This window comes from Stylophora pistillata, chromosome 2, assembly GCF_964205215.1.
Source record: "Stylophora pistillata chromosome 2, jaStyPist1.2, whole genome shotgun sequence".
In the NCBI taxonomy this organism is placed as follows: domain Eukaryota; kingdom Metazoa; phylum Cnidaria; class Anthozoa; order Scleractinia; family Pocilloporidae; genus Stylophora; species Stylophora pistillata.
The window spans coordinates 15,782,554-15,807,462 of record NC_142520.1 but is presented as its reverse complement, the minus strand read 5'-3'; the positions used below and the strand labels follow the sequence as shown (position 1 = coordinate 15,807,462).

At 38.4% G+C, this 24,909-nt stretch overlaps 1 protein-coding gene and 1 pseudogene across 1 annotated transcript; one reads left to right on the top strand and one right to left on the bottom strand.

Annotated features, from left to right (window-relative positions):
- The window catches only part of LOC148737333 (uncharacterized), a 381,470-nt pseudogene that overhangs the window by 164,351 nt on the left and 192,210 nt on the right, over positions 1 to 24,909 (top strand).
- LOC148737347 (tetratricopeptide repeat protein 38-like) lies at positions 9,848 to 18,283 on the bottom strand. Its single transcript, XM_088748711.1, has 12 exons — positions 18,210 to 18,283; positions 17,674 to 17,755; positions 16,154 to 16,325; positions 15,038 to 15,211; positions 14,544 to 14,619; positions 14,107 to 14,226; positions 13,208 to 13,267; positions 13,021 to 13,059; positions 12,632 to 12,710; positions 12,195 to 12,265; positions 10,693 to 10,787; positions 9,848 to 10,008 (listed from the first exon to the last, which is right to left on the bottom strand). The coding sequence occupies exons 1-12, from the start codon at positions 18,231 to 18,233 to the stop codon at positions 9,849 to 9,851; spliced, it is 1,152 nt and encodes a 383-aa protein (XP_088604837.1). The 5' UTR covers positions 18,234 to 18,283; the 3' UTR covers position 9,848.

Below are 24,909 nucleotides of genomic sequence, written 5' to 3'. Positions count from 1 at the left end.
CGTGAGCAAAGCTGTACTCCTTTGGCCCAAGTGGTTGGCTAAGGTATTATTGAAGTCACATCCCTCACAATTCCCCGTCGTTATTTTTATAATGATCTCTACATCAGGCTAGCGGACAAGAATCGTAATCAAGATTTACTTCCACCTTTTAACGTGGTTAAGCTGAGGTTAAAGAACAAAAGAAAACAAATAAACAAACAAACAAACTTATCTGGGCCTGTAACGCCTAAGCCTCTTCCTCCTCCTCTCTACCCCACCAATCTTCGCAGTAATGAACACTGCTTAGGCAGTAGTGACCAGATCCTAGTTGGCTTGTTAGCTCAGTTGGTAGAAGTGATGCAAGTTACTTAGAGCACGATATTTTGCCGTGTAACTGAGCGCGTAAACCTGCTAACCTCCTCAAAGGCTGATAAACTTAGCAGTGATCTGATATTGTATCATCAAAGAAAACAAGACGGGTCCTAAGGTTTTCTTTTTTATATACATTTAAATCGTTGTTTTTTATTATCATTATCATTTTTATCATAAGTATTATTATTATTATTATAAAAGGGAGGCCTTTCCGAGTCCTATTTATGGTTTATTTTTACTATCAGTCCTTGCACAACGTTTGTCACATTCTGCATTTATACTGGAATTCATCCGCTGCCTTCTTACTTATTCTAATGGTCGGTTGGTTCCATTCCAGACATTGATGAGTTTGTTCAAGGTACTCACGACTGCAGCAGGGGCAATGTCACTTGTCTAAATACCGAGGGATCGTTCAGCTGCTCTTGTAAATCCGGATTCACTGGAGATGGACACAACTGCCAAGGTAGAATCTCCACAGCCTATGCTATTACGTCTCTTTACTGTCATTCCTAATGGCGAAGGCCTTCTGGCCCTTAAACATTTTTTTGATCAACGTACCGATAAGGAACCTAAATCTGAAACACTACGATTAGCCGAACTAGTGCTCAAACTCAATTGTTTTTCATTCGGAAACAACTTCTTCAAACAAACCAATGGTGTAGCCATGGGCACCAAAATGGGACCTAGCTATGCCAATATTTTTGTAGGTTTTGTCGAACATCAATTTTTCAGCCAATACAACGGGTCCAGACCTGAACTCTACGGTCGCTACATCGACGACTGTATCGGTGCTACCTCCTCTACCAGAGAGGAGCTCACTCAATTCATAACAGCAGTCAACTCTTTTCACCCGGCTCTGAGAAATATACCTGGGAAATTTCTGACAATTCTTTATCCTTTTTAGACATCAAAGTTTCAATTGAAGAAAACGGTTTAGGCACTAGTGTGTATTACAAACCTACAGACTCGCATAATTACTTGTTATATTCGTCTTCGCATCCATTTCACGTTAAGAACTCCATTACTTTTTCTCAGTTCTAAGACTTCGTCGTTTATGTAGTGATGACTCTGATTTCCACCACAAATCAGAGCCAATGTGCCAGTGTTTCGATGAACGTGGTTACCTTGTTTCTGTCGTTCAAGCGGGTTACCACCGCGCCCAACTTATTGATCGACATTCAGCACTACAAACGTCGCATAAGGAAGATTCCGACCGCATTCCATTCACTCTCACATTTCACCCTCACAACCACTCAGTTAAATCCATCATTCTTAAAAACTTTAAATTACTTCAAAACGATCCAGAGACAGGCACTATCTTTTCGCAGCCTCCGCTCATTTCATTCAAACGCGACAAAAACATAGGAAATCTTTTGGTCAGAAGTTCTTTTCAGACTAATGATCAACCAGGCACTTTTAAATGCGCTCGTGCACGATGCAAAACGTATCCTTTTATTCACAACGCTGATTAAATATCGGGACCTAAACGATCCATTAAGATCACCGATCACTTCACGTGCACCTCCGCCAATGTAATCTATTGCATAACTTGCACTTATTGCAAAAAGATATACATCGGCGAAACAGGCAGAAGACTAGGTGACCGATTCCGAGAACACCTTCGAGACGTGGAAAGGAATGACGAGGACACATCGAAACCAGTCGGTACACATTTTAATTTACCTAATCATTCTAAGTAACATATGGCAATCTGCGGTCTTTCCTTACACTTAAGTAGCACGGAAAGCCGTAAAAATCTTGAACAAAAGCTCATCTTTCAAACCGGCAGTCTAAATCCCACAGGGATCAACGAACGCTTTTCTTTCCATTAATTTATTCTTGTTTTTCTCGTTGCCATGTTCCCACCAATAACATAGCTCCATTCTCTGCCTTTAAAAGCACACAGAACCCACAATTCCTCAATTCGCTCCGACGAAGGGCTAACGCTCGAAACGTTAGCTTTTGTAATCGTTATGGTGGCCAATTTACCATTTCAACTTTGTTGATATATCAAAATTATTTCGTTACTCCCACCGACGCAGCCCCAAACAGTTTCTTTCGAAACTATCAGCCTTTATTCTCTTGAAAAAGTCGTTTCACCCCTAAACTTCGTTGATGCTTAGTGGCTTTCAGCATTTGAGGCTTCTTTGTTAGTTAGTCTTTGATGAGTTAGAAAAAACAATGATGAAGAGATATTCTGCATGCATCGCTTGCTATTTCTCATTTTCTTTACTGGGCTCAAACTTTGTAAATTCATTGAATTAGTATAAATCTCTCTATTTGTATTTGTTTAGGAAACGATTGGGGGCCATTGAAAGATTCCAATGGGCAAACATTTACTACTGGAGATCAAGATAGCAATGGCCATACAGGGTATACGTGTGTGAAGAAATGTGGGATAGGGTGGTGGTACAATAGTACTGCATGCCACTGCCCTCTAGGACATCCGAGGTCAGCTGAAAAAAGTAAAATAATTATCAGACCAACCAGTTTCACTACACCCCGCCCCTCGAGTGGGTAGAACTGGGAGCTTACTCTGATATCCTTTCCGATGCGTGGAGTGGAAGGCCACATCAGTTAGAGCAACCGAGTTTTACGGCGCTGTCTTTTCGAGCAGTCTTTTTGTTCCTTTGAATTCGGCTGTCGACGTTCTTTCAGCAAACACACACCCTGAACAGTTTGTTTTGTAATTGTCGCGTGAAAAAACTTACGTGTTTTTATAAGCTACAACTCGGCTGGATTGCACTGAACATTTGCTTTCAGATTTCGTCATAAGACTAAAAAACTCCAAGCAAAAGTGCTGAATTCAACACTTTTGTTTGCTTTGGAATTAAGATTTCTTCTGAAAATTGAAGCAAATGCGTGGGGAATTCTACAGATTTCTTTCTATAAAGATGTAACGAGAAACACTCGACTACGTCTCGAGTTTTTTCCTGCGCTTTTCTCCCGCTATAGCTGCTCCCTGCGTGCTTTGCAAAAGAACAGAGCACAGTCAAGGCTCCTCTATTTGTTAATCCAAAAAGATAGATATTCCGTTTTTGTGTCTTAATTGAATGCCGATCTCGGTGGGAGAACATAGATCGCTCTCTCTGTCGGCTTTAACATAGCACATAGAGATCTGTAAAGTGGGTGCTGCGTCGTTGGGGGCTATTATAAGATAATATGGTTTTATCAAATGAGTTGATAATGTGAATCACCAATCGTAAAAAGTTTCTAAAGCGAACGTTTCGAGCGTTAACCCTTCGTCAGAAAATTTTCAACTATTCGCGCTGACGATTGACTAACGTTCGAAACAACAGCTCTAGAATTTCTTTATGTTCCAGAGAGTGGCCAGCTCACAATGTCTCGTCTATTTATGAACCATTATGGGATGAGGTTTTTGTGATATCCGGAATAATCACCGTCGAGGTAAGTGTTATCAGCCGAAGCCTTCGGCTTCGGCTGATAACACTAACCGAGACCTTGATTATTCCGGATATCACAAAAACCTCATCCAATCATTGTTTTATTATACATTGTTTTAAAGAAAATAACGCCAAACGCGTTATCGCAGCGAACACAGTTTATTTTCGAACACTTAAAAATGTATAACTGTGTGGTAAACACATTTTTACCGTTTTCATAAAAACAATCAAGCGCAGAAAAATTAAATGTAGTTCTAAAGAAAGTATTATTGAAGAAAACTGTCGATCTTTTAATATTTTCCGAATCTTTATCTTCAAGTACAGTTCTCAATTTCTCGCTGGGTCGACGAAGCGAATCGAGAGGTCATTCTTACTTCGCCGTCCGTGAACTTGACATTGCTCCACCGGAAATCATGCATTGCGCGGCAACCTACAGATTATTCACTGATCTCTAGGTACAGATTAGTGAATAATCTGTAGGTTGCGCTGTTTCCCAGATTTAACTGTGTGCGTTTAGCCAATGAGAAGACAGATGGTGACTACAGTGTATAATAACAAAACTTATTTATCAGATATAAACATGTGTTGTTGTTGTTGTGTTTTTTTCTTTTGTCTTTTTTTCAATTTGGTGGTGTATTTTGCTTTGTTATTGTTGTTATGGTTGATGGTTTTTACTTCTTCGTTTCCATGATGTTTTTTTTTTCTCGGTTACTAGTCTAAAGACCTGGTCATATGGTCATACTCAGTTAGAAATGGTATTTACGGACTGATCGAAGTTAGGTCCATGCATCATGGCTGAGAACCAAACATTTTTCACGTCTGGCCCTCCCACCCAGTCAATACGAACAAATTAGTATAGAAACACCAATAAAATACCAGGTAGGCTTTCAGATAAAAATGAAAATGTTGCTTTTGTGTTTGTTGAGCACTGAATTGCGCCTTTTGCACAGTTTCTGAATGGCGGATTCAGATTCACAGATGTGTCTGACGATAGCACCGACATTCTTACGAAGAGGCTATTTATGACCTCAACTTTGTTTGCAAGGAACGAAAAGGAGAAAAAACAATTCAAGAAAATTCCACTAGAGAGCTAATTGGTATTTCATTGACGTTTATAGAGTAAATAGAATATTACGTGATAACCGTGTAAACTTGAAAAATGCTGTGTGTTGGCCATTGACACACATTTGAAGTTAATAATATAATTTGAAATATGTCATTGTTTTAGGTGAAATTGAAGTTTTCTAGTCGTCAATTGGATTCATAGAAAACTTCAATTATCAACGGGGATCAAAATCGGTTTGTTCCTCTTAAAACAGTAATTTCTAAATGAATTGATATTTCCACACTTTAAGGTATCAAAATGATGGTGGCTTCGAAACTCAAGTCAGTTTTTACTTCATTTTGCATAAAGTAAAACATCTATAGGGCAATTACTATGTAATGATCTTTTGAAGTTGAAATTGACGTTTTCTTAAAAATGTTGAAGACGCTGTTTCTCTACATTCATCTTAAATGTCAAAACAACGATGGCAACTTTTAAAGAAAAATAATTTGCCAGGTACCACACAGAAAAAGTTCATAGAGTATGATCCATTGAAGACTTGGTGTATGAAAAGGACGAAACTGTTTGAAGCCACCATCAAGTAGGCCTACTCTGGGACCTTAAGTTGCCTTAAGTTGCCTTAAGCCGCCTTGAGTTGCCGTAAGTCACTATTGGTTACGCAATGTTATAAGGGTTCCACCCTAATCCCAATTGACCCCACTCACCCCTCTCTAATCATAAGGATCAGAGGAGGAGGCATGGTGGCTGAATGGTTAGTGCACTGGACTCGACATTAGTCCAGTTTTGATGTCTAGTGTTGGAGCATTGCATTTTGTTCTCGAGCAAGATACTATAGGCCCAAAGTGCCTCACCTTTTCCAGGTGTAAATATGGGTACTGGTTGGCAGGGGAGAGGTAACCCTGCAATTGACTATGAGTTAAATTATTGTTATTGTGAGGTGGGCAATGGCTTCCATAGACATAGAAACTCCATGTGAAAATAGTCATGCAACTATCTAGCCCCTATGCTGGCATAGGTAATTCCTAAAATTAGACAATACTGATGTAGGAATATGACAATGCCTACTCTTCCATTTCCTTACTAAAACAGCTATCTGTTTCAATGAATCAATGAATGACTGAATAACTTTATTTAGACACGTGACAATGATGAGTCTAAGAAAAAGAACTGTTACAGAAATGTACGTGTATCTACAAGAGTTATAAGTATTTAAAAGCCATAAATATTTAAAAGAGTATTTAAAAAAGACTAAGAATTATTACAAAAAAATTAAAACCATTTATACCATCAGCTACAATATAATCTAGTCAGGGTAGGAATCACAAGTCAACAAAATTTCTGTTTTGTATTTCGTGATGAATAACTTGATGAAAGTATTATCATCAGGATATAAAAAAATATTGAATCACACAAAACCTACAGTGCCAGATCATCAAGAATATATACTAAGCGTATACCACTGAGTTGCGGATGATTGAGGAGCTACGACGGTATGAACGTAAAAAAAAAAAAAAGTAAAAGCTTTTTGTATGATTTAATAATATTGCAAGGGCAAAATTTATCTGTTCTCTTTCTTTCCCAATCTAGCCTAGCCTTTTTTATCAAAAAGATAGGGCACTCGCTGCCTGGAATAAGCACGGCTATAGGACGGTTAGGCAAATTGTAGGTCTGCAGTTTTTTAAGCGTAATGAGTTGCTAGAAATGCACCGCACCTTCAGCTGTTGTCGTGTCTCGTTTTTCTTTTTTTTTTTTTCCAGATTCAAAGTACATTATTATGACAAGAACGTTAACAGCGACGGTAAGACTAAAGTTGGAGAAGGAGAAATTCTGTACATAGTCCCCAGGCACCCTGACAAAGCAGTGAAAACTACACCTTATGTGACCTGGGAAGAAGCATTACGTGACATGGATGAAGACCTGGAGGCTGGTCTTTGGGGGGCTGGTCCCGAGCTGTCATCGGAGAGAGCTAATCGCTTGACGTTCTGTTGCTGTGAATGTTGCCATGGGAATACATGTCGCAGTTTGTCTGAGGCGTTATGTGGGGTTTTCCCACAGCACTCTATCAATCATCAGTCCTTTACACCAGCAATGTTCGCCGCCTACCATAGGGAAGGATATCGCGCTAGTATGGGGGCGAAAGTAGCCGAGTTTGTGTCCAATAGGCAGCAACCCTCCGCTTTAGGGACTATCTTTGTGTAATTACATATGAATAACCTGAAAACTTATTTTGTTAAAAGCAAAAACAAAAAACAAACAAACAAACAAACAAACAAAAACATTCCAAATTCCAGTTCGACAAATAAACGGTGAATTAAAAAAGCCACCTTGAGTGTCCAGAGATCAATTTCCTTTTCTCTCGCTTTTGTGGGATACATTGTCTGCATTCATTTGATTTTTAACTCGCTTACATTCTAGAGAGTTCACCATGCATTAGTAATGACAATAAAAAACCTTTTCCTTACTGCTTTATTCAATTGGATTACAGTCCAGCTGGTGAATTGCTATGGTTAATTAAATTTCTTAAAAGTATATCATGGAGCCATTATTTTGACGCGGACCGTGTTGGTGTTGTACATCCGACTATGAATTTCAAAGAGTCTTTTCCTGACCTTACTACACACGTAAAGCAAGGGCCTGCCCCATGAGTCGGTCTGTCATTGGAGCGTTTTCTTTCATTGCCTTTCTCTCTGTCAATAAGCTCCTGAAAGAAGACACACTTTTCGTTACAGGTTAATTTTGTCGGCTTTTATTTAGAAAAGTCGTATTTTTTGAATTTTCGGATGTTTCGTGACTATGGATGCATCAACACAAGGGAACAATAACAATAAAAAGCTGTTTCGTGACTACACAAGTTAAAAGGTGGACCCAGTAATGAGAGCTGTTTTAGAGCAAAACGAAAACGCTAGCGTACGTGAAAAAAAAATTTTCTTTGAATCGTTTTAGATGAAAAGGTACACTTTAGAAAATGCATTTGCGAGGTCAGGAACCGTGACAAATGGTGCCCCACCCTTCCCCCGTGCAATTTATCCCCCCGTCTTTCTTACTTGATTATAGATATGTAAAAATCAGATTCACAGCTTGAGCCAACAATTTTAAACTGGGAGCTGGGTGGTGTTCATCTGCATGGCCACACTTATTATTCGCTGTGGATCTTTTGCAAAGGGTTGTTTTTAGCCCAAGGACCTCAACAATGACGGAAAGCTTGACGTTTATGTTCAAAAAGACCACCTCACTTTCCTTTGAAGACTCAGCCCAAGTACTGCTTAGCAGTAGTCATTTCAATTCGGTTATAGGTTATATTTCATGCATTAGATCTGAATTTTATAAAAACGTGATATCTTTTGCATATCACGCCTATGTGTCGACCTCACTTTACCTGGCCCCAATGGGGCCAAGCCAATGGTTAGTTCAAACCGCCTCCCAGTTAGCTCGATTGGTATAGCGCCGGACTGTTGTGCGGGAGGTCGTGAGTTCAAGTCTGGCCGGACCAACACTTAGGGTCTTTAATTAACTGAGAGAACGTGCTGCCTTTGTAATAATATCTGCAAATGGTTAGACTTTCTAGTCTTCTCGGATAGGGACGATAAATGGAGGTCCCGTCTCCTGTAGGGTTAGGGTAGGAGACGTTAATTTCCCACACACGAGATTACTGTGTGATGGATGTCCTCCCCGGGGTGGGATGGGTGGGTAAAATGGGGGGTGGGTGTCAATTAGAACGAAAGTTCTGTTCCTTTCTCCAGCCATTCTTGTGACGAATAAATTAAACTTAAACTTAAACTTCAACTTTTGCTAGGATCAACAGATATCTCATTCAGGTATGAAAAGGATATAGGTTCAAACGAAAGAAACTGCATTTTACATTGCCAAATGATGATGCTCTTTTCGTGAAGAATGCAGAGCAGCGTGAATCAGGAATAAGTTGAAGATGTCCCGCTGTGTCAAAGAAGAACCAAAGAGATGTTGCCACAAGTTGTACTAATTAATTACAATGAATTGCAATGAAATACACGAACCTGTGCGTTACTGCCCCCAATGTTGACAACGTCATAACGGAGGGGTTTTAAAATGTCTACAGCTCTGTCGAAGTTCCCTCTCAAAAAAGAAGACGCAAAATTAAACCTCAAGCATTTCATTGTTCCAGTCATAAGTCCGTCATGTGTTTAGTGAATAAAGGCTGATAGTTTCGAAAGAAACTGTTTGGGGCTGCGTCGGTGGGAGTAACGAATTAATTTGGATATATTAAAAAAGTTGAAATGGTGAATTGGCCACCGTAACGATTACAAAAGCTGACGTTTCGAGCGTTAGCCCTTCGTCGGAGCGAATAGAGAAATTGTGGGTTGCGTGTGCTTTTAAAGACAGAAAATGGAGCTACGTTATTGGTGGGAACATGGCAACGAGAAAAACAAGAATAAATTAGTAGAATGAAACGCGTTCGTTGATCCCTATAGGATTTAGACTGCCGGTTTGAAAGATGAGCCTGTTTCGCAAACGTGTCTTTTTATTCACAACACTGATAAAATATCGGGACCTATGCGATCCATTAACATCACCGATCACTTCACGTGCACCTCCACCAATGTAATCTATTGCATAACTTGCACTTATTGCAAAAAGATATACATCGGCGAAACAGGCAGAAGACTAGGTGACCGATTGCGAGAACACCTTCGAGACGTGGAAAGGAATGACAAGGACACATCGAAACCAGTAGCTAGACATTTTAATTTACCTAATCATTCTAAGCAACATATGGCAATCTGCGGTCTTTCCTTACACTTAGGTAAGACGGAAAGCCGTAAAAATCTTGAACAAAAGCTCATCTTTCAAACCGGCAGTCTAAATCCCACAGGTATCAACAAACGCTTTTCATTCTAATTTATTCTTGTTTTTCTCGTTGCCATGTTCCCAGCAATGACGGAGCTCCATTTTCTGCTTTAAAAGCACACACAACCCACAATTCCTCTATTCGCTCCGACGAAGGGCTAACGCTCGAAACGTCACCTTTTGTAATCGTTAGGGTGGCCAATTTACCATTTCAACTTTGTTGATATATCCAAATAAGTGTTTAGTGAAGTCAAGTTGGGAGACCGTAAAAGAGGTGAATTTACCTTGTCAGCCTGTTCAAATGCTTCACAAAGGGCCAAACCAACCTCTCTAGATACTTCGCAATTTGTTCCTGAGCCATCCCTGAAAAACAAAAGAAAAAATATAAAACCAAAAACAAATAAAAAAGACATTATAAGGCTAAGTCATAATAATGATTGAGCTAATGTCCCAGTAGAACATGATCCATTAATAAAAAAAATTATTGAGATGAAAAATAACTTAGCGCCTGATTCCCCGTTTTCAAGTTCCCTCCCTGCCTTGAAAACGTCTCGTATAAAAACAAAGAGGTTCAAGATAATTATATTACTAGAAACGGAAATCACCCGCTTAAATACGTCAACAAACGTTAACCTAAGATTAACGAAACGTGCTTCTTTTACAATAGTTCATGAATCTTTCTGCGGTTTGAATACATCGCCGTTCTCAGTTGATTTCTTTTTTTTAAGACCCTCTCACTGAGAACCTGTCACTGCAAATAATTTTACGACCACGAGCTGGAACAACCAAATCTCGTTTGTAGAAAGTGATAATAAAATTGTTGCTCGCTTGTCATAGTCTCCTGTTCAGTTCCTGGGAAAGTACTTAGTGATATAGTCAGTTATAAATAACTATAACTTAGATCTACGGGTATTTTACATCGAAGGAAGTGTAGAAAGTCAATCAGAATGCCACAAATCCATCAACGCTTGAGAGATAACTAAACACTCTTTCACTGAATGACAGGTTGTTGATCAGAGCGTTCTCCTACACTTTTTTCCATATTACCTAGCATAATCTCTAAGTGACATCAATAGATTTAGTGTTGTATCTTCCTTCTTAGCTCCCAGTGTACACATCAACATATGAACATCATTGAAAACCTGAGTTGAAAAAATTAATAATTAAAATGTGTAAAAAAAAATTAATTAAACAATAGCTCATGAAGGATGTGCGAGTGACCTGGGCTTTGGGTGAGGAGAGGTCTGGGTGAAAGCAATGGCTTGTATTTTTCACTGTGCAAGACCACCCAGGAAAAGAGGGCGATTCTCGATTGGGTATTGTGAACAAAAACCAAAGTAATCACATCAGCCAATTATAAGGAAAGAAATTAAACTATCGCTAAGAACCAATGAGGACTCAAAATTAGAACTGCCCGAAGCGCGGGAAAACGCGGGGGGTACCCAGTTTGCCATTGGTTCACGGTTTGCATCTGATTGGTTTAAAAGGTGTTATGGGTTTTCTAGACCAATCACCTAACAGAGTGAGACAAAATCTAAGCAATCCCCGATTACCTTTGAAACTCTTGAAAATTGAAATCAACGGTTACTAACAAATTACAGAAGCCGGGAACTCAAACATATACAAGGAGTTCCAGGAGATGGCCAACATCCCTTGAGGACTAAGTGACACTATGTCATAGACATCTCCCATGTAGAATACATGTAAAGCACAAAGAGAGAGAAAAAAAAAAAGACAGAATGCTTGCTGAGACAATTTTTTTCAAACCAGATGTATTGAGAAATACATTTGGAATAGTTTGAGCGCTATTTGTTAGAAGAGTGGAGGTTCCATTTAAAGTGCATATGACACGAAATCATTTTCTCTTGTTTCTTGTAGTTGGATATCTATGGGAAACGTTTCGAAGCTTTAAAAGTGCTGGAAAAAATGTAAAAAGCATATTTTTTGCTTTCAAAATACGAAAAATTTCCCTTCTAATTTGTCCCGGAGACTGGGACCTAGTTTATCGCCGTCGAAGTTATTCGTGACGTCACATTGTTTACCTTTGCCGCGAAGGTCTGTTGTCGCTAAGAGGATTCTGCAGTACTTCGTAGTAGATAGATAGTGCATTGAAAGGCACAGATGTCCAGTGATTCTAGTGATTCCTTTGTGTCCGACTCTTCTGAAAGTTCCACTGACTTCGAAGAATCTGGGTACACAACGTGACGTCACGTGCAATTTTGGCCGCGCGATGACCGGGACAAATTTGAAGGCAAATTGCGCGTATTTTGAAAGCAAAAAAAAATATTTTTAGATGTTTCCAGCTCTTTTGAGGTTTCGAAACGTTTTCTATAGATATCCAACAACAAGAAACAAGAGAAAAAAGTTTCGTGTCAATGCGCTTTAACCTTTAAGAAATATAACATCGAAGCTCTCTCAAAAGAGACTGTAATTGGCATTTTGCAAGGTTTGTTGACATCGCAGTAAGCACCTGCGACTTTCCTCACCTTGCTAATTATGAAGATGATAATTTATTGTATGCTACACCGCCGCGTAACGATGACACGTACCAGAATGTGATCATCTGTGTGTGACTCCCACAAATGAAGCAGCTCTCTCCACCGATCATTAACATCAACACCTAAAGGAAAAAAACAAACAATGACAAAAAAACATCGTAAAACAAAATAGATCAATTTGTGCGTTTAATTCAGCCATGCCAATAATTCCAGTATACAATAATTGCATTACAATGATTAATAATGCTTTAATTTTAAGGCTTTATCTCGATTGATTCTTAGATCATTTAAATAGTACCTTGATTTATTTATTAAATAAATTATTGATTGAATGGTTGAATAATTAGTAGAATTACTGCCAAATGATTAGTAGAACTGATTGTACCAAGAATTGATTTATGAATCGTTCGATAGATCAAACGATCGATCGACAAAAAAACAAATAATGATATTCACAACACATCTGCAGGTACGTGTTATCTCATTACCTTCCATCTGAAGTCTGTAGAGCAGTGAGGAGGCGTCCACTAAGTCAAGCATGGCACCAGAATGGCAACGCTTCCAAACCTTTGACCAAGAGAGAAAAGCTACACAGTTATAATCAATTCAAACAGCGCCATAACGAGGTCACTGTAATATGTATTTGCCCTCTAGGTGTACGATACTGTACATACACACATGAAGTATTTCATACCTCTAGAGAGAAAGAAGATATTATAATAATTTGAATCTCCAAGTATTGAGCGAATTAAAAAACAAATTGGCATAAAATAACTTTAATTTGACATGTACGTCGTGTATGTACCTATCAGATGTGACCTGATGAGAATTAGTCATAAAAATAAATCACAGGTTATCGATCATGTTTACACTACACCTCCTCGTCATAAATGTCCACTGCGGCTTGATGTTCTCCCTAATAAAGAAAGGCTGGCGTTTAATAGCAAACATGGCTAAAAAAAATAACCACAAATGCGAAAACCAAAGCAGCAAACAAACAAACAAACAAACAAACACAAAAAACCCAAAACCATAACATTAACTTTAAAGAAAGAGATAACAACCTTTTCGATGTGGTATAGCGCCCAGTGCCAGTGATTATGACAGGCTAGCATAGCTCCCATCTACACAGGGTGATTGAACGATGAAAGAAAGAAAGAAAGAAATACGAACATCTTTAACTTTTACAAACGAAGAAGTGAACGTTGGCCATAAGCCCCAGCCCTTCCTCTCTCAACTGTTTCCTCACTAATCATTCCGGTTTTGGGTCTGTGCAATTTCTTACGGAATAATGTGGTCGTTTTGTTGTTGTTGCTGGGGAAACTTGAATCGGAGGGCAGAGAGAAGTAAGTTTGTTGAAACGGCTCGATGTATTTCAGAGCACGTGCTGGAACACTGAGGGCGTAGTGTATACCACGCGAAAAAAAGAGGCGGACTCCTGAGAGTATTTTATAGTAACGTTATCTGAAGTCAGGGTTTTCTGACGATTGCCAAAAATCTTAATGAGGCTCAAACTGAAGGACGTGTCTCGCGGAATTATTGCATGGATGTGTATGCGTGCATGCGTGTGCGTGTGTGTATCTACTGTGATAACTTTACACTCGCTATTAAAACGCGTGACATTATGAAAACCCAGCGGTTAGGCGCATTCTGCCGTAAATCCCCTGAAGAAAAGAAATCATGTAACTTTACTCTTGATATTACGAGCCAACGCAAGCTAAAAAAAAAAAAAAAAAAACTTGGCTGTTATCTTGGTATGTGAGCCCAGGGCTTCTAAATCCAACGTATTACAGCCGTTCCAATTACTTTCAATCTCCAGATCTAGACGGCAGCAACAGCAGAAAATTTATATATTATGCGTAAGAAAGCGGTGGTAACGTTAAGTACAATTCGAAAAATTTATATATTAAGCGCAAGACAGCAATGCTAGCGTGAAGTAAAGTTCACTGTATGTGGGCCTTACAGTCCAGTCATTCAAGGTCGTGCTGAGGAATTTAATCCCTTCATCCTGAGGTCCTTCCATTTCTATGACATGGGCCTCTGCATGAGTGCTCCAGCAATCTCTTGGATTCAATTCAAGACCCTTCGCAAGATAAAATTACCGCGAGAAAAAAAACATTAAAAACAAACAAATAAAACACTACCATCGGAATACTACTGTTCGTTTTAGGATGTAACCACTTCTGATCGCTACGTTTTGACTGCAAAATGGTGAGGTCTGCCTCTTCAGGCAATGAACACAACCACATCATTGAAGTATCATGTAAAGTTCAACAAGGAATTGTAGACTGTAAGCCCGCTACTCGGCCACGAATCAGAATGAAGGTAACCACAAGCTCTTTCTAAATTGTTTAAGAAGTTAATTATCACAAAATCGCTATCAACAGTCTTAAAGCCAACCTTTAGTGCATGCTTCTCCGCCTCTCTGTAAAATCCCGTTTCTATCAGGCCAAACGCGTACATTCCGTGAAGATATCTGCCGTTGATAGAAAGGTAATTTCGTGTTTCCTCAAAAATTTACAACTGTCAGATTAACACTCAACTCATTCGCTGTTTTCTTTTCCTTTTTTTTTTTTTATTTCATTCCTTTTTTTTTGTTTGCATAAGCGCCCTGTTTCTAATAAGCACCCCCCCCCACCCCCTTTGAAGTACAGTAAGTAAATAAGCGCCATGGGCTCTAAATCGAGTCATTACGGTTATCAAAAACAGTATTTAATTGAAGTTTAACTTAACAACTTTTTTACTTAGACACAAACAGGGCTGTTTATGAGATCAAGTTCTCTGATTGCCTAGCCTCTTACTTCGGAGAGAAAGGCAAGATCCACCACACAAGACTCACTAAACACTGATTGAATACTGAAAGAACTTAGAACAGTTAGTGCTAAGCCATCTACCCATAGAGTGGCATGTCTTCCTTCCATTTCGGCATCACCCTTGCGATGGAATCTCTGAACTGAGGTTGGTATCCAAGATAGAAGTAGGAGTCGTGAGCCATTTTCAAAGCTAACATGTCAGTTGGGTTCTCCATTAAAATATCCTCCCACGTTAGACATGCTTGGGCAGTATTTCTGAAAGAAATGAGAATGGAAGTATGTTGTTATTAGCTGTTCATATTGCGGTCCATAGCAGGGGAGGGGGGGGGGAGAGGGGCACCTCTATGAAGGAAAAGACGTACATTTGAAAGCTTTGGCAAGAATTATAATCGCCCTCCCTCAATTCCCATATTACCATCTTACCTACTAGGGGTTGTTCAAGAAACTACAGCAGAAGAGATAAAGAAAGGAGAGTGAAACTAAGAGATATGGTGAGTACGGCCTATTTGTCCAACGAAATTGTATTCCTTGTCGCTCACCCTCTTATGGCGTAGCGCTGATGATGAGGGGGTAGGGGGGGTGGGATTATTTGAGAAATTTGCCACTAGCCACTCATTGCAGCAGAAATTTCACAAATTGTTTTGTAAACGACAATTTTATATTTACAGGGGTAGCGATAATGGTGAGTAGGTAAAAAAAAAAAAATGAGAATTTTTTTCCTTCAAAGATATTTTTAGTCGTCCAGAAGTGACAAAGGCGACGATGATAAAGACCACCGTCACTTTTTAAGCATAAAAATGAGCAGCGAATTCTTGGTGTGAAAAATGTGCTTGCATGTTTTCTTGGTAGCAACCATAGAGTTATGAGATAAACTATTGCACCATAGATACTGTAAACAGCTCGTCTGGGAAAGGGAACAATCTGTGTTTAAAAGCACTGCAGTATCCAGTATCTCAGAGATCATGGGTTCAAAGCCCGTACAGGCCTGAAAAATGTTTCTAAGGCTTTATTTATTATTACTGCTTAATTAGTGCTCAGTTCTTCATCCGCAGTTCACGTATATGATTTCATTTCACAGTCATTAAAAATGTGATTAGTCACCCATTTTGATAAACGCGTCTTAAAGGAACAGACAAATACTTGATAAAAGTCAAAATTTTGTCTCAGTGATTAACATGACATCTTGGTAACACTCACCCTTCTGCCCATTCTTTGACTGCCTTGACATGCAGTCTCTCTCTGTTTGTGATGTTTCTCCTGGCAGTTAACCCTTCGAGGGACAGCATGCTGCTCTTCAGCTCTTGATCTGTGTGGATTCCTTTTCCAGATGAGATCAGGTCTAAGCCACACGAGATCACATGACCCATTACTGAAACAAAAACAGGTGATGTCAATTAAATGGGGCACTCCACAAAAAGGATACCATAATACTCTTTCAGAATGAAGGTCTGGTTTGTGCCTAGAGTAAGTCAGATTTTTAAACACTTCTCTATCACTGAACCACAGAAACTCTCTAATAATTATTACAGCATTTGTGGGTTCACCTGAGTGATAGTGACATATGACATTCCTCAAGCATATTGTTAGCTGATTAGGATCATCAAAGTCAAAAGCACTCTCGTGTACGTAGTCAAAATAATAAAGATCTTCCTTTATAACTAAGCTCTAGTGATCTCTAGAGGTCACCAGAAGTCATTTTTAAATCACCCAGTCACTAATATGGCAATAAATAATCTAAGCTGATCATATTTTTGGAAAGGAATAGTGACTTTAGCCAAGCAGTCAATTTTACAAAGAGGATCAACTAATGGACATTGGAATGGAATTTTTTCAAACTAAAAATGGCGAGTAAAATGGCAAGGGGGAGATCCAAGGAAGAGTATTTTGCATGCTTGGTATTAGTTTTCAACAACTCCACTCAATATTTTTTTTAAAATGGTTATGATAATAATTCACATTTCCTTTTTACAATCAATCTCCTTAAAGTGCTACTGCAACCAAAAATTCACCTTTTCTTTTCTCCTGAGATGTTGAAAGTACTTACCCTAAGTAACAAATTTGCCAAATCTTAAGAAAAACTCCATCGAGAGGTAATATTATTTTCCTTGAAGTTTCATGATCTAAACGGCCGCCATTCTTTGAACTACAGAACTCAGTGCGAAGAAGAAGAAACTGGGTCAAGAACGGAAGTGACGTCAACAACTCAACAAACGTGGCTAATTTGGTATGCCGAGAGATAGTTGTTTTTCTGGTTCCGCAGGAAAGAGGGAATAAAATTCAAAAGAATTGTTCCCCAGCTTTCTGTTGCGTATTTCTTGTAAAGGCATGCCTTTGCGACATTGTCGAAGTGAGTCAATGACGTCACAACTAAAACTGCTGTAGTTATTTTCCTGGGCTCTCCAGTGTTATTTGAGCAATGGCGGAAGAATTTTAATGTCTTCGCGGCACTGTTTTTAAGGAATAACATTGTCAAATTTGACAAAACTTATGCTTATTCTATGACTTATAGTTTAGGGTCTAAATGTGAAGTTAAGACCAGAAGATTGGGAAAATAAAATGCAAACATTTCATCGCAGTAGCACTTTAACACACGTTTCAACTGAGTCTTATCTCTTTAATAAACGGTAGACTATTCTGTCCAGAATTGTCATTAGTTCATGCCAATAAAAAGTTTCACAATAATTGCTATTCAAAATGCTGAATAGAAAAGTTCTCACCAAAGTTGGGATCTGCTGCTAACATCTTTGAGACAGAGTCCTCAATTCCATTGACACTGCTGTCATCAGACCATCCTGTGTACTGAAAACACACACACAAAAAAAGAAACAAATAAACTAGATACTATTTTTCTCATGAGGATCGATGCTACTTTTCACTAGGTTAATATTCAAGGTTAATTGTCATATCTCTAAGGAAAAAGCTACATGGAAGTTATGGTATGACCCCAATCATTTAAGTTATCTTTGGTGATCAACTCAGTTGATAAAACCAATTCATCTTGTAATAACCTCCATCAACAGAGCACCATAGACTATTTACAAACTCGTCACTGCTATTCATTGATGGTTGTGAGAATTACTGTAAAATTCTGAAAATAAGTTCTGGGGCTAATACATTTTTCAAAGGACCTTTTAAGGAGCTTATTTTTGAAAGGCTTATTTTGGGAAGGGGCTTCTATTTGGTGGGGCTTTATCATAGGGAGGGAATTAGAGTTTAGCCCTGCTATCCATATAAATTTTCAACCAAAGCCAACCTGTGTTAGGGTAGCATCAAACATTTTTGCTGCATCATTGCTACTTGTTGTCAGTGGTAATCCTTCACTTCTCCAAGCCTACAAAAACAGAGAGCAAACAATTTATTATTGTCTTCTTACTTACAATTTCCAACTCAAACCTTCTTAATTCCAAGTTTCAAAATCCTACCCACATCACTCACTCTACTGAGGCTATTAGTGGTGTAGTTCAGTTGTCAAGTAATACTTGATGCTGTGTCTACTTTTCTGGGTGACCAATATTTTCATTCTTGGCAACCATTTCATGATTTTAAGTGGTAAGGAAACACACACCTCCTCCCAGAATCTATTTTAAAAAGTGATGCATTAAAATGGAGCAGTTTTCAAGTGAGTGTTGAGTTTCAATCCACCGTTTCACTTTGATTTTGCTTAGCCCCCCTCTATTAAGTCCCAGAGGGTTCCTCCATGTTCTCCACTAACCAGACTTAAAAAACCGAAAAACATTTGCAACTCAGCCACTCCCAGTTTCATGGCCTCAAGGCAACTGGCTTGTTTTTACTTTGAGGTCTCATAGACTCCCGGCAAATAGTTGGTTGCCATTTAACAAATGATAAACACCACCACATACACCCTTGTTATGGATACACACAGGAGGTTGATAAGCATGAAAGAGGCATAAGAGTCACGTGAGGCAATAGCTGAGAGAGACTCTGGGTTCTTGAGTGCTAAGCAAACCTCCAATCTCCATACCTTTAAAGGGTGTTTACCATTTGTTTTATAACATAACATTGAAACATTTCAGCAGTCCCCTTTTAGTCAGAATAGCAAATCTCATGTAACCACAAAAATAACATGTGTGTGGGGAAAACTAGTCTTTGCATTTGCTCATGTCAGCAGCATACACCCACAGGCACACTAAGTTGACCAATCAGAGCACACACTTTACTGTGGTTAAGTTTAACTTACAATTATAGTCTTTGAACAGTGGTGAGGCTGAGGGTGACCTGGTTATGATACAAACCTTGCTGCTTTTCAAATGCAAATAATTTTGTTATCATGCTAACTACATACTGATCTCTATCACAACAAGGTCACCTTCAGCCTCACTTCAAATCAAAGGCTTGGTAGCTAAGTACACAACTGTAAAATGGTCCGACTATTTTAACTGAATGTTCTGATTGTCAGTTAATCATTATTTTGATTTTGTTGTTTAGACACTCCATCAAGATGCTAACTAATAAATATTATGAATACTGTAATTGTACCTCACAAACCAATGGAGCAGCTAGGTCAAAATGAATTAGTAGCCAATCTTTTAACTGAGTGGGTTAATTAATATAATGCAGTGTGGCCTCAGTCTTTATCCAAAAATAAATAAATAAATAAAACATACACAAGGTGCTTTTGAAATGATAATATAAAGCATTGGTCTGACAAATAGTCCAAAAAGGCTACATGCCTGGAAATGCAAACCTAATAATAGTACTCCACGTTTGTTTCAAATATGCAGGGGGATTCTAAAAACTATATCAGAGGACAATTTTTGCCAAATTGTTCACACGCAGAAAATCAAGGAAATTAATATCAGTGGTTGAATGGTATGCCCAAATTATGACATTTGTTCGACTAAAAACACCGCCAAAATTTTTAGGATCCCTTGACCTATTCTAAAGACAACTGGCCACCTGATTTAAGTATCTCAATGAGTTTGAAAGAATCATAATTTCGGCAATTAGAATGGACATCATAATATGCACAATGTAAAAAAAATTATGGAGAAACTGTGAAGGGCAAGATGCTATAAAAATATATATATACCAAAGGGTAGAATTTGAACACCACTTTTGGCCAAAACAGGTGTGTGCCGCTTTAAAAACAAAAACAAAAAATATTCGCTGGGATTCCCCAGTGGAGGTCACGCTGAACCGGGAGTAATAACGCATTTAGTTCAGGTCTATTCAACCTTTCGTCAGTTTGTTCCTCCCAAAATCTTGAAACTAATGATAAACGAGTTAGGACACACTTATAAAAGTTATATACATCAAATGACGACTGAAGCGTTATTTAGTGGAGAGGAGGTCGAAAGAAACTGTACCATGACTGTACAATGATATCGTAGACTCATGTCAACAAAATTTCCTGCCTAAAGATAAACCCAAAGTTTTCACTTACGTCAAGATCCCTCCAGTTACTGTGCAAATAAGACATTCCGAGAGAAAAAAAAAAAAAAAAATGCAGTTTTAGTGTGCTATGTTCCTCTACTTGTTACACTTCGTAACACTAGACGTAAATATTGCGGCCGCACTGTAATGAAGTCAGCGGTGCATAGCAGGAAACAAAATCTAGAACCAGAAATCAGGAGTCGGAAAGCGTGAAGTAAGAACAGCGGAATATGCTCTCAGTGTTGCCTTTTATTTAGCTAGCAGAACAAACGTAATTTTGGCTGGCGAGTGCTCAGCGTTATCTGGGTGAAAATTATAGCTGCCACCTTTGATTTTCACCGCAACGGAAGGCTGGACAGAGAAATAAATTTGTACAAAAGGGGGCGAGCGAGCGAGCGGCGGTCAAAAAGAGAGGGGAGGTAGTGCATGGGGCAATGAATATTTTTCGCCTTTCCCCGCCCCTTTTCCCACGTTGAATTTAACTCTAAATCAAACATGGCAGGTTTAATAAACGATTGCACGCTTCATTCGCGCTTGTGAGACACCTGCACTAAGCCTATCTTTTTTTAAATTTTTTTATTCTTTTATTTTAATATTTCCCGAGAATTTCTCACCTTTTTCAATATGTATATATCTTTATTATTATTTTTTTATTTTTATTTTGTCAACTATGAACCTCTATTTTTCGGGAAAGGTTTCCTGTTGCATACTCTGTTGCCTCAAAATTATGACAAATGACGTTTGTTTTGGAGGTCAGGCGGTTCCTGTGAAATAGTGCACCACAAGATAACGGCCGAAAAAACTTATTTCGCCAGCAATTCGATTACTACACAACAATTCTAAAACGAGAGATGTTTTTCGAAGGTTCTAAAGAGTTTTTTCTACGATTCCCTGAAAACTATTTTTTTTACGAATATTCTAATTCAGGTAAAATTTCACCCATTCAGAGATAGATAAACTTTGGCGACTAAAATCGGCCATTTTTACTCGGCTCTATAAACTGAGACAATAACCATTGTCAAAAACAAGGTTTTTCTTTCAGAAACTGCTATAAAATTTTTGGGCTACTTAAACTACGAATTTTTAGAGCGATTTATATACGCGTACTTGAGCTCAAGAAGCGCATTACGTGACCAACGTGACTTGCACGTCACATAAGAAAAACATTACCAAAACACTCGAATTCCCTCTTATATCATACAAAAGCTTCGAAACGGTTCTCTTTCAAATTCTACATACATATAATTTTTTTTCTGAAGCCAAAAAGTCAAGGCAATCTGGCCATCTTCGATAGTCTGGTATATGCAAACTGCTGGTTTATGTTGTTACAACGGCCATATTCGCAACTAATATCAACGCAACAATAACAAAAAAACTTTGTTAAAATCAGAAGGAATTTTCCAGGCTATAATTATACAAAATTTCACCTTTAGAAGTTGTTTCGGCAAGAGTACGATATAACCCCATACATTAATTATGCATTCAGTCTTTGTTCAATGAAAACAATAGCGATAACAATAGAACTCCGCAGAGACTAGTAGTCTTTGTTTTCAAAATTTGGATTTTTTTTCTAAGTCTTTTTTGAAACAGGGTAAATTTGGTGCGTTTTGGCTTTGCAAAACGAAAAGCTCAAGTAATTTTTCAGAGGTTTTTAATTTACACTTTATACTCGAGCACAAGAACTCTGTTTTTATCCTGTTTTAACTTGAAAGTTATCTTTCTCAGTTTGGTACAATGAAATATGTGAAGTTCATATATTTTGAACTGCGGTATTAGATATACGTATGATGCACGATCCTCGCAGTAGATAGCGCTATTTAAGCAATAGCGAAAATCTGACCTGAAAAAAAATCAGGGCTGTACGGGATTCGAACCACTGACCTCTGCGATAGTAGTGCAGCGCTCTTACCAATTGAGCTAACTTATATAACTGATCTTGGCATACCTACCTTTCCTTTCAGATGCTATTTCTCAAAACTTCGCATCGTCAAAGAAACGAAGACGACAGGAAGAAACTGGTACGAGCAGTACCTGAAGGAGCAGAAGAAGCGACAGAGAATTAAAAGGGTAAAAACTGTTGCTTGGCTCTTTAACACTCAACTATTTTATCAGCTTCTATGTTTGAATAAATTTCAGGTTTGAATTCAATTTTGATTTAAAAACTGGTTAAGGTTCAAATTACCCTGCAGATCTGGTGATAAAAAAAACTTTTTATGCCAAGAACAACTCAAACCAGTGACACTGAGGTTCATTCAAGGGCTTTATAAATGTTTTATTGCAGGAATTGCTCACCATTCAGTATTATAAAAACTTCTTTCACATTTTTCCCTTTTAGAAACTGGATTAGAGACTCAGACAGGCAAGTGAAGAAGAGACTAGGGAACCAATTTTCGAGGCCCAGCATCCTAGTCTTGTCTCCTCAGATGAGTCTGATTAAGAAGATCCAACATCAATGGTAACAAAGCCCCTTACCTGGAAGACAGAAGAAGTTACCAACTTCTGCACAGATGCTTTGATCAATATGCAGTATAACAGATGCTTTGATCAATATGCAGTATAACAGATGCTATGATCAATACCAGTATAACTGTTTGAAAGCGCCGGATGAGAGGGATTGTAGATATGTTCGACTCAGTCTTTTCTAGGATTTTGCTAAGGCATTCGACAACGTGAGGCATAGTATACTTAGTGATAAATTAAGGGCCCTTAGCTTAAATCCGTATATTATCAACTGGTATCTTAGTTTTTGAGAAATCGCAAACAACGGTTAGTGTTTGGGGGTAGCAGCTATATACCACTTTTTTATTTGTACTCGTCTATGGCGTTATTTGTAGTTTACGAAGTGTAGTTGGATAATAATTTCCCTTCCCTGGTCACTAAATAAATAAATAAAATAAATTCGTCTTTATTAAAAAACCATCCGATAAAATTACATATCTGATGTTACAGTAAAAATATACATTGATGGGAAAAATGACAATGATTAAGTGGAATAAAAATGATTAGAAATACATATGGGGTGTTTACACAGCTAGACTATATTTAAAATTTAATCTATTCATGAAAAAAGCTATGTTTAAAACGTTCAGTGTTAATGCTGGGCCTCACAATGGATTTCCTTGGAATGTTTACAATATAGTCTTTGTACCTTGGGAGTAGGCTTTTTAATGGATGATCATCATGTTTGAGGTTATAAAAAAAAGGCGTCTGCCGCTTTTGTCCAAAATCTCATATAGGTTGTAATTGACCGACGTATAGCGCCTCTTATAACATCTTTTCCAAAACCCTTGTAGAACAGTAAGTTGGGAAACAGTTGCAGCATAAACTGAAAGACCGTATAATAACTTAGCTAGGGATCACAATTGAATTAAAGAGGTGGTCTATTTCGTCTTGTGTATATTTTTCTTGACGTAGGCTTCTGATGACAAATAAACACTTGTTGGCTTCATGGAGCTTGGCCTTGACATGCAACTCACAATTACCTTCAAATGTGACGCCTAATAAAGAAATGTTATTATATTGTTCGATATTGTGAGATATTGGGTAGACAGTTAAATTGCCTTTCTCACGCATAACTAGCTCCTTACACTTACTAGTGTTACAATGCGTGCCGTTTGCAACGTCCAATCCATAAAATTGGACATGGCAATGTCAGGTACATCCGGGGAATCTTTAGTGATCGTTACTAAGACGGTTGAATCGTCTGCATACTTAAACAAGGATATATCTTTGTACCCATCTGTCTCTACGTCATAAAAAATATGTTGAAAAGATATGGGCCTCTGACGCTTTCCTGTGTTGTTCCCTTGTTGACAATTCTCCACTGGCAAGTCAAATTATTAAAAATCTCCCTCTGTTTTCTGCCTTCGAGAGACACCAGTTAACAATGCATGAATCAAGTGGACTGCGTCCCAGCTTTTCAACTAGGAGATTGTGTCTAACGTTATCAAAGGCTTTTGAAAAATCCATCATAAACATTCTCACCGCTAAGGTGTCCCGTCTATCCAATGCCGCAAGAAATGTATGCTGCATTTTCAACAGAGCGTTTACACAACTTCCACCTGAACGGCACGCAAACTGAGAGTGATTCAGATGTTGCTTCAGGCGCCTCTTGTTAAAATGTTATACACTGTTCTTTCAAACGTTCTAACAATAACTGGAGTAACATTGATTCCTCTAAAGTCTGCGTATTCAAGTGGTGTCTCGACTTTTGGGAATGGATTGCTGTTACCCTCCTTCCAACGGCTTGGCCAAATCTGCCTAGCAAGAGACATGTTCCATAAATTCTCAATCACTGGGGTTAATGTCTCAGCATAATCTTTCCATATCCAGAAAGGAATCCCATCAGGTCCAGTGGCAGTACGCTGTATTCGTGATAAGGCAATAAATACTTGAAATGTAGATAGCTGTGGAGCAGAGGTGTTCGCATCAATCTCGGCAGGAACTGGTTCAGAATATTCTCTATCAAAGCAAATGTCACCAAAATAATCATTTAAACCAATGATGAAATCCTTGTCTGGTACGCAGCTGCTCTTGTCTGCTCTTGTTCTTCTTTTAGC

Coding starts and splice junctions, on each gene's coding strand:
- LOC148737347 (XM_088748711.1), bottom strand. CDS start 18,233: ATGTTTGATGCTACCCTAACACAG. Junction 17,756..18,209: donor TTGATGCTACCCTAACACAG/GTTGGCTTTGGT, acceptor GTGTGTTTTCAG/TACACAGGATGGTCTGATGA. Junction 10,009..10,692: donor TCACTTAGAGATTATGCTAG/GTAATATGGAAA, acceptor TTTGTTTTTCAG/GGATGGCTCAGGAACAAATT.